General features: G+C 41.3%; 1 protein-coding gene across 1 annotated transcript in view; it reads left to right on the top strand.

Moving 5' to 3' along the window:
• The window catches only part of LOC137626789 (uncharacterized), a 14,498-nt gene extending 10,512 nt beyond the window's left edge, over positions 1 to 3,986 (top strand). Inside the window, exon 3 of the mRNA XM_068357780.1 lies at positions 2,298 to 3,986. Coding sequence (XP_068213881.1) covers positions 2,298 to 3,986 — 1,689 coding nt within the window. The remainder of the gene's footprint in view (positions 1 to 2,297) is intronic.
• The last annotated feature ends 7,019 nt before the right edge of the window (positions 3,987 to 11,005 follow it).

The following is an 11,005-nucleotide window of genomic DNA, read 5'->3' as shown; positions in this document are numbered from 1 at the left end:
AAAATACAGTATTGATATCAACGGAGAGCTACAGCAATTAAATTTTCTTCCAGAACTTCAAACATAACATTATAGATGTAGGATGAAGTATTATCCTGAGTTTTGGTTTTATCTCTTTTAAGATCGTAACTAAACCTCTACGAATAAAAGAGAATAATTTTTATTAAACTTGATACTGACTTTATTGGTATCTTCACTATTGATATAATTTCCTGCAGTTTTCCATAGGTTAACTAAATGTGAAATAATAGGCTATAACTCCCGTTTCTTTGCGTTCTATGTTTACAAGAATTACCTCTCTCCTCTTCCGAAGTATTGTTATGTCAAATGTTCGACTAAACAGAATCAGTTCTGCTGTTAGTAGTCGTCTGATGACGTCACATGAAAGGTCTCCATTATTTTATTTCTTGTTCTTGATTTCCAATATATTTAATTTTTGAAATATAGATTTATTTCATTATTGGAGTTTGTTATTATTGTAACAATATAAGGATGTTTCTTATTTCATTAAAATTATCAAGTTTTCCTTGAAAACATGTTCTTTTGTTGGAAGTTGTGTTCGGACTTCGGAGGTCTGATTCGACTTCAACATAAATTGTATAGAGAATAACTGGTTATTGAAGATATTAATAATCCCGTTATTGTATCATTATATTGTTATTCGTTATCTTTTTCCATCTAGAAATGTCCCCACTGTTAACTAACTTATGTCCAAGTATTTATTTCATAATTGTAATAAACATACGAACATTGGCTTAAGGGATAAGGTATGGCAGAAAATACGAACATTGGCTTAAGGGTTAATTAAGGTATGGGAGAATTTGGAGAAATCCTGACAATTTTGTCGTCTTATTACAAACGTGCCCGAGAGAACATCTCGACTTATTTGGCACCTGTTGTCGCCGGGTTTTTAGCAGTGAATACACTCCGAGTTTATTATATTATCGTTAGGGGATAGATGAGTATATGTGAGGGGCCTGTTTGATATAGTCATCTATTCCAGTTGATAGCAAACATAGTGTCCTCATCTGAAGATAGTTACATACCTCTAGTTGTGATGGCTTACATGCTCTAGAGGCCATTTATTTATTTCACAGTAGTGTGATTTAGGCTATATGGTACGGTATTGTTGCCGAGCATTCAATATCATGTATGATCGTTTGATCTTGTGTTAGGTTAAACTAACCTACATTCTATGTCTATTAGTAATGCATAGTTCATTTTAGTAGTCTAATAGGTTAGGCCTAGGAGTGGGGTTGTTAGACTAATACCCGTGCGACTATTATCGGCCCTAAGGGGGGCCACGGTAGGTTACCATCAATATTTTCATTTGCTGACCCATTGCAGTTCTTATATAAGACTAATATGTGAATAAAGTATATATTTATAGTATCATGCTAATCAACCTTTCATTTTCAAAGTAACCTACAATTAATTCTCCATTTCATTATGCTGTTATGTATCGCTTTGATTTTCCCTTTGAGGACTGTAATGGGTGGGATTTCTTTCTATTTTGTCAATATGTAATATATGCCAAATTTATATAAGTTTGATTTGCATGATGCTCTGTGGTATGTTTTGTTGTTTCAGGAACGATTACTTAATTGGGTTTTTTCCTGAAGGATAAATGCGGATATATTTATTCCCATTATGACATGTGAAAGAGACACTTTTGATTTGCCTCACCCCCTTTTACTAGTTGCCTAATGGAAATGTTATCTTCCATCTTATCCGAGTAACATTAATTCTTTTTATTTTATTGTGTAGTTGAATTATCCAACTTTCCTCCACAGTAAGATTAAAAATGGTCCTTCGAACCGGATAATATAGTTGGTTCCTTAACGTTTTGTTGCAACCCTTTCTATTATTGCCAATCATGTCACTTTTACATACTTCAATATTATATATATATTTTCTTTGAATTTGTGATTAACCTAACCTAATTCTGGTTAGATATTTATTATATGTTTATTGTGCAAAAAGTTGCTATAGATATGACAATGGAGGCTGAATACAGGTCACTGACCAGTTTGCGTGGTCATATCACGCGGGGTCTAAAGTATATGACCGATGCCCTAACCAGTGATGCAGAAGTTCGCTATTTAGAACTTCAAAGAGCTTCTTTAGAGAAAAGGTGAAACAGTTACGAATCTCGATGGGACATATTTGTTGATAAATATATTGATGAAAGTGCTCATGATGAGACGGAGGCTAGACATATTGACCTCCAAGATAAATATCATGAAATTTAACTTAAGCTGTCATTGTATATGAAACAATTTTCCCCAATCTCTCAGAGTAATCCGCATGGTAGTACTAATTCTATGATTAAGGTAAAGTTGCCTGAAATGAAATTGAAAGAGTTTTCAGGAGACCCTATAGACTGGACTAGATTTTGGAATCAATTTAGTACATCTATTCATTTAAAGAAGGACATAGATGATGTTACTAAATATGTATATCTAACCCAATGTATTAAGGGCAATGCTCAAAAGCTACTTGCAGGTTTTAAGGGTGAAGCTTCTGATTATGGTGATGCCATTAAGGCGCTAACTGAAATGTATGGAGATCCAAAGAAGATAAGGCGAACTTTACTTAGGTCTTTGATTAATTTAGGGAAGCCTAAATATGTTAGAAGTGAAATATTTGATTCTAAGGTTGATTTGGAGAACTTACTCATGCAAATAGGTCATGATTCTGAGATTGATGTGTCATCAAATGAGATGATATTGAGGGAACTTATTGTGTTAAAACTACCAAAAGAGGTAGAAGATTTTATGTTTGGTCTTTATAAAACCATGTACATTAGTGCAAGTCAGATAAAGGAAGGTCTTCAACACTTATTAAATTTTATGGAACATGAAAATAAAGGGATTGCTAATAAGGGAACACCAGAAGTCAATAAAATTCGTTTCCAGACACCAGCAAAATCTTCATCTCCATTTAAGGGTTCAAATACTGTAGGTACTTACACTACACTTAGTAATTATTCTTGCATATATTGTAAGGGAAAACATAGACCCTTTGGCTGTACGATTTATAGCTCTCTAAATGCTAGGAGGGAAAGGTTGAAGGTATTGAATCGATTTATTAAATGTACTAAGGTACATCAGTCAACTGAGTGTGCCACCATTCTTAATATGTGTCCTCATTGTAGAAAAGGAAAACATCATTCTTTCCTTTGTATTAGTTCTCCAGGTTCAGTTGGTACTCCAAATATTGGTAAGTCCACAGTAACTACTAAGGACATTAACAGTGATAAATTGAAGGGTGACCCTGTAACAACGAATCAAGTGATGTCTATAATTCATAAACAGTCTTCTCATCAAAACTATAGTGTAGCTCTTCCTACTGCAATGGTAACTGTTAGATCAGAAGATGGTCAGTTAATCTCAGTCAGGTGCCTCTTTGATAGTGGAAGTCAACGTTCCTTCATTCATAAAGATTTGGCCAATAAGTTAAGCCTCAGAACAGTTGCTACTGTAAATATGATTTTGAATAGTTTTGGTGGTATGGGTGATTCCAGGGATTATGAGAATGTTATCCCTGTAGTTTCTTTGGGAAATAGGAAAAAGAGAGTAGCGTTGATTGTTGTGAAGGATATGCCTGAACCGATAATAACTCCTGGCCTTTGTGACACGGTGAGAGATCTTGATAGGATAGGTTATCATCTTGCAGATAGCGATATAAAATCAGATAGGATTGACAATATAAAGATACTCATAGGTGCAGATTTCCTGGGAAATTATCTATCAGGTATGAGACAAGTGAATAATGTAGATTTACTTGAATCTCCAGGTGGCTATTTAATTTATGGCCTCATTCCACATAGAGGTACGGATCATATTCATTGTATTAGTGCCCTTGTTGCTAGAGTGAGTGTCGAGTTAGGAGAAAATGCTCCATTGTTGGTTGATCCTCGCACAATAAGCTCTGCCGTGGTTGATGATCTCTTCCTGTGCATAAATTGTGGGATTTTGATGTAGTTGGAATCATTCCTTCACAAGTTTCGCCAAGTGATGTAGAAACTATTTCAAAATATGAAACTACTGTTTTGCATAGAAATGGAAGATACTGGGTGGAATTACCATTCAAGCATAATCATCCTTTTCTCCCAACTAATTATAATGTAGCATTAGGTCAAATGTATAATCAACTAAAAAGGTTCCAGCATCAACCAGATCATTTGAAATGTTATGATAACATAATCAAGGAGCAATTAAAGTTGGGTTTTATTGAGGAGGTTGAAAATCCTGTAATAAGTCTCAACACCCACTATCTTCCACATCATGCAGTCAGAAAGAACTCCTCCACTACACCCCTTAGAGTGGTGTATAATTGTAGTGCAAAGCCGAGTAAATCCTCTGCATCATTGAATGATTGTCTCATGACCGGTCCGTCATTAACGGAGAAATTATTTGATTTGTTAGTTAGGTTTAGAATGAATAAATTTGCCAGCATAGCTGATATTGAGAAGGCCTTTCTGCAGATTGGATTGCAACAGCATCACAGAGATTTTACTAGATTTTTGTGGTTAGAAGATCCATTTAACGAAAATAGTAGAGTAAAAACGTATAGGTTTAAATCAGTTCTCTTTGGTGCTACTTGCAGCCCTTTTTTATTACAGATGACCTTAGAGTATCATTTTCATATATCACATTCACCCTACTCAGATGTTTTATTATCTAGTTTTTATGTGGATAATTTTCAGCACAATGCTGATAATGAACAGCAGTTAGTGGAGTTATATGATGTGGCCAACGTTGAAATGAGTAAGGCAGGAATGAATCTGAGACAATGGAACAGTAATTCAAAATTACTTAAGGATCATATAAGCCAGAGTACAGAGGAGTCATTGGAATTTCCACTTGTGGACAAAATATTAGTTTTAAATTGGGAACTTTCAAGTGATTCATTATTTGTAAATCTGTGTAAATTTGAAACATTACAATATGTTACGAAGAGACAATTACTGTCTCTTGTATCTTCTTGTTCTGACCCTTTGGGTATGTGTGTGCCTATTTTGATTAAAGGGAAGATATTAATTCAAGAAGCATGGAAGGAAAATATTGGTTGGGATGTAAAATTACCACCCTCATTTCCTGACAGATGGAATACTTTGGCTTGTGAATTATCAGAGCTCCCAACCTTCAAATTTCCTAGATGTATCTGTTGGATGGGAGACTCTTATAGACTTCATGTTTTTGTAGATGCCAGTACTACTGCCTATGGTGCAGTTTGTTATCTCAGTAATAACAATCAATCTAATTTTGTAGCTAGCAAGGCCAGAGTAACCCCACTGAAAACTCGTACTATACCTCAGTTAGAAATAACGGCATTACAGCTAGGTACTCAATTTGCATGCTGTATCAGAGACCTTTTTTATAATTTCTTAATTGAAGAAGTCATAATTTGGTCTGACTCAGAAGTTGCTCTCCAATGGCTTAAAAATAATAAATGTAAAATTACCTACGTTCAAAATAGAGTAGCTCAAATAAAGGAAATAGGATCCTCTTTCAAGTTTTTATATGTATCCACCAAAGAGAACCCTGCAGATCTCCTAACAAGGGGTATTGCTCAGTTTCATAAGTCTCGTTTATGGACCCATGGACCTTCATGGTTATCCTGTCCTGAAACATGGCCTGAACAGAGATTTTTAGTAATGATTTGTGAAATTGTTTCAGAGATTGTTCCTGAAGTGCCTATTCCAGAACCTATTTTTGATTATAGTAACTACTCATCGCTTGGGAAGTTGTTGAATGTTACTAGAATTGTTTACAATTTCATTATGTGTGTTAAATCTGGTATTAGATTAGTCGATCCTCTTGTGTATTGGATCAGATATGTTCAAGATACACATTATCATAGAATTTGTGCCTTTCTTAAGAAGGAATTGAACGGTCTTGAGCAGGATAAACTACAATTTATTAAAGATATAGGTCTTTACTATGATGAGTCTACTGGTCTTATTCATAGTCGTGGTAGACTACACCATTCTAATTTAGACCAGAGTACCAAATTTCCTATCTTAATACCTTCCAAGAGTCATTTAACTAATCTCTTAATTGATTTTGCTCATAAAAAATGTCTGCATGGTGGAGTTAAAGAAACTTTGTCCTATCTTCGCAGACAATATTGGATACCAAAGGTGATATCAACCATTAAGAAGTTCTTAAGACATTGTGTAAATTGTAAGAGAATTGAAGGTAGGAGATTTGATTACCCTGGTCCTCCTCCACTTCCAGCTGTAAGAGTTCAATTTACACGGCCATTTTTTCATACTGGTATTGATTTTTCAGGTCCCATTACCATAACCAAAACTGAAGATGGTAAACCCCATAAATATTATATAGTACTTTTTACATGTACTGCATCAAGACTAGTTCATTTAGAGTTAGCATGTAACATGAGTGCATTAACGTTCATTAATATTTTTAGACGATTTTGTGCTATCAGAAGCAAGGACCTTGAAAAGATCCATCCCTCTCCAACCTCCGTCTACATCGATCAACATCCATACGGACGCTTCTCTGGAGGGTTGGGGGGTCACTCCCATCAACGGCAAGTTCAAGGAACTTGGTCTCCCCTATTCAAGACGTTTCTCATCAACATCTTGGAGGCCATGGCGGTTCTTCTCACCCTGAAGAATTTATCCCCGCGTCCCTCGATACACATCCGTCTAACTCTGGACAGCTCGGTAGTAGTCAGATGTCTCAACCGTCAGGGCTCGAGATCGCCCAACATAAATCAGGTGCTATTACCCATCTTCCGCCTGGCGGACAGGAAGAAGTGGCACCTATCTGCAGTTCACCTACAAGGATTCCGCAGCGTGACGGTGGACGCTCTATCAAGGAGAAGCCCCATAGAGTCGGAATGTTCCCTAGACGCAAGATCATTCTCCTTCATCTCTCGTCAAGTCCCGGAACTACAGATCGACCTCTTCCCGACAAGCGACAACAAGCAACTTCCTCGATATGTGGTGCCTTACGAGGACCCCAAAGTGGAAGCAGTGGACTGGAACAGATGGTCCAAGATTTACCTGTTCCCTCCACCCAACCTTCTGCTGAAAGTCCTCTCCAAACTGAGAACCTTCAAAAGGACAGCAGCCCTAGTGGCTCCCAAGTGGCCCCGGAGGAACTGGTTCCCCCTAGTCCTGGAGCTACAGCCCAAGCTGATCCCCCTGCCGGGCCCAGTTCTCTACCAACAAGTGCAGAAGTCGACTGTCTTCGCTTCATCAAAGAAAGTCATGGACCTTCATCTCATGATTTTCTCTCCCTAGCCGTGAAGAAAAGGTTTGGGATCTTGAAGAAAAGTTTGGACTTCCTAGAGGAATACAAAACAAAGTCTACCAGAAGGCAATATGAATCATCCTGGAAGAAGTGGGTATCCTTCGTCAAGGCAAAAAACCCTACGGAAATCTCCATAGATTTTTGCATGTCCTTCTTTATTCACCTTCATGGACAAGGCTTATAAGCCAATACGATTTCCACCTGCAAATCGGCCTTGACTAGACCACTTCTGTACGCCTTCCAAATAGATTTATCCAGCAAAATCTTCAATAAACTCCCGAAGGCGTGCGCTAGATTCCGTCCAGCACCTCCACCGAGACCCATCACCTGGTCCCTGGATAAGGTGCTCCATTTTGCCTCTTAACTTGGACAACGAATCTTTCCCTCTGAAAGACTTGACTCAAAAAGTGATCTTCCTTTTCGCTCTCGCCTCGGGAGCCCCAGTCAGTGAAAGTGACATTATCAAGAGAAGAGGGCCAGATACAGTTCGCCGACACGGGGGAACTTACCATCACCCCTAAAAATTAACTTCCCGTCAAAAGATGGGGCTCTTGGAGAATCTTCCCCCTGAGGGAAGATGTCTCTCTATGCCTAGTGGAGAGTCTTAAGGTCTATCTTCAAAGAACTTCTGACTTTGGCGGAGGACAGTTCTTTAGAGGAGAAACTTCGGGTAGTGACCTGTCACTAAAACAACTAAGAGCGAAAATCACCTACTTTATTCGCAGAGCGGATCCTGACAGTACAACCGCAGGTCATGATCCTAGGAAAGTCGCCTCTTCCCTGAACTTTTTCCAAGGAATGGATTTTGAAAGCCTCCGATCCTTCACAGGCTGGAGGTCACCTAGAGTATTCTTCAAACACTATGCGAAGCAGGTGCATGAAGTGAAAAAATTCGTGGTGGCAGCAGGTAGCGTGATGAAACCGGCTGTTTAGTGCTGCGTAGAACAGTGAGTTTTTTCGGGACTTTAACTCAAATGGGTGCCTGGGTTGACCCTAGTGTGATACATAGTGATTTCAAAGGACACTTAATGTCACTAATAGACTGTTTTTCATCAAGGTGAAGTGACATAGATTCTTACACGTGTGCCACATGCTCTTGGACATGAAGTGTATAACGATTTTAAAGACTGGCATTCCTCTGGGAACTTGTGCTTAAAGGCAAAATATTTCCCTTTCAGATTCCACATCACCGTCTTACTTAAAATCTATGTCTATTATCCAATATTATTATTGTACATAATTTTCCATATTTTCATGCAATTTTCAAATAAAATATTTATTTTATTTACCATACGCGTCTGATTTCACTCCTATCTTTCATATGAAAATAAATTGCTGTTATTGTTTTATTGATCTTATTTCCATGGTTAATTGTAATTAATATACCTACTACCTAATATACATCCACCTAATGGTATAAATTTGTTCATACACAAATATTTACCCTTCTGATCTGTCTTTGAGACCGGCACGATCTCTTCATCCAGGTGAGTCTATCTTCGTCAGGTTACTTTGAGATGTTCTTCTTGTCCAATTAGGATTTCCCTGCCTGGTTTACCTGACCGCCTTTGTGGGACCGTTATGTCAGCGGTCGACATAGATCATCACACCTTGTGTCCTCATTGTAGGGGCCAACGGTGTGATAGGGGTAATGTATGCGGTGAGTGTAGGGAGTGGTCTACCTCCTATTGGGAGAGGTTTGCCCGGTGCCGTAAGAAGAAATCCAAAAGGGATATTTCTACTCCAAAGGCTTCTTTGAAGAGAGAAAATCCCAAGGCCTCTTCTTCCGTAGCCCAAACCTCCTCCGAAGCTCCCAATCGATCGGTCTCTTCCGAGAGGCCATCGAGGGGTAGCGTACACCTTTGTTCTGTTGACCGATCCCGGGGTGCGGGAGAGGTAGTTGCCTCCCATAGCGAAGCTGCTGCCCCTCCTCCCTCGGAGGAGGATATTGATTTCACTGTACATAATCCTGATTTGTTACAGCTTTGGACTTCGTTGGGGCTTCAGGGTTTGCCCTCCAAGGAAGCCCTGTTTGACATGATCAAGCTGGGAGCAGCTGTTAAGCAATCGCCGGTAATAGCAGACGTAGATCCTCTATCAATCGTCAACATTGTTATAACGGAGGCCTCCGGTGTCGGATCAAACTGTTTCTGTTGTTGCTGAGGTAGCTGAAGGCTCTGATTCCCTCTCTGAACATCTTTCGAGGGTGGAACTTAGTCCCACGGTCTCTCCTGCTGGAGAGACTCCCCCTCAGGGGAGTTCACTTACAGAGACTCCTCTGCGGAGGCCTTATGAAGGTCAGCTTGCTGATCTCATGGCACCTAGATGACGTATAAGGCGGAAGGCCTGTTGCGCGCCCATCGCAGCAGCACATTCCTTTGCGCCCGCATACTGATGCGCGCCATGCGCGCCAGCGATCTCCTGCACGCCCACGATCTCCTCAGAGGGGCAGTTACTGCACCGCCTGCGCAAAACACTCCTGCGCGCAAGTTCACATTTGCGCTTTCACGAGGCTGCGCAATCGCGCCCTCGCCCTCTGCTTCCAGATACGCGCGCTCCACGCAAACGCGCTAGGGGGATTTCTCCTGCGCACGCATGCCCAACAGTCTCGCCCGCACGGGCTCTTCAGCAAGTTCCTGCGCGCCTGCGCACGCACGAGCAGAAGACTGCTCATGCTCCAGCTCCCATCCAGCCTTCAACCCCGCCACACATTCCAGCTCCTGCGCACCGCACGCCCTCGCCATCACCTATGCGTGCCCACGCCCACGCGCCCTTGCCCTTGCGCGTGCTCACGCATGAAATTCCAACCTTGCATGGTCCTTCCGCGCGCGATCCATGGCAGGGCTCATTGCACGACCACCAGCGTGATCTGCGCCACGATCGCCAGCGCGATCCCGCAGGCGACTTCACGGGGCTTCAGGAGGACAGGTTATAGTCTCGTTCTCCCCCTTGCAAGCGCTTTCAGCCAACGGCCTTAGTTTGGGACCATAGTCAGAGCTCTCATGCAGGCTTTTAAGCCTGTTTTCTTTGAACTGGTTCACAAAGCAGTGCCTACTTCGTCTCCCCTGAAGAGGAAGAGAGGAGTCCCCTCCGTGGTGACTTCTCCGAGGGCTAAGCTGTCTCCTCGGAAATTCTTGCGCAATGCTCTCTCCCCCCTCCCCAGACTTTCTCTCCCTCCCCTGCGGATGAGGATTTTCCATCCTCAGGGGAGTCGGACGAGCTGGTCCTTTCCACCATCGCACCAATGGGGGAAACTCCGCCTCTTCCTGAGAAGTCTTCTCGCACGGGGTTGGAGAAGAGCCGGCTTCCATCGTTACTAGAGTCCTGTATCCCTCCCAGGAGGGAGCCGGAGGACTCAAAGACTTTACCTAAGTCTTCTGCAAGGATCAGGCAGGAACCAGCTAGACCTTCGGAGAATGTCCACGAGTCCCCCCAGGAAGAGCCACTGTGGACGGGAGACTTTGCTGCTAGGCCTTTGGGAGGAGAGCATCAAGAGTCAGAACATGCATTCTGGCAAGTTCTGACCCTCATGAGAAATCTCAACGGGTTTCCGGACCCAGAGATTCCTCCTCATGAGGGTAAAGACACGGTCTTGGACCGAGTCTATGGCACCCGGAAACTCTCTAGGGCCAGTGCAGCTTTGCCCTGGTCACAAGGGATGAAGAGTGCCAGAGACAAGGTCGAAGGCCAGCTCTCTGAGCTTGCCTCCTCCAACA

The sequence above is a fragment of the Palaemon carinicauda genome, chromosome 34 (assembly GCF_036898095.1).
Source record: "Palaemon carinicauda isolate YSFRI2023 chromosome 34, ASM3689809v2, whole genome shotgun sequence".
NCBI lineage: Eukaryota > Metazoa > Arthropoda > Malacostraca > Decapoda > Palaemonidae > Palaemon > Palaemon carinicauda.
This window is presented reverse-complemented; position numbering and strand designations above follow the sequence as displayed.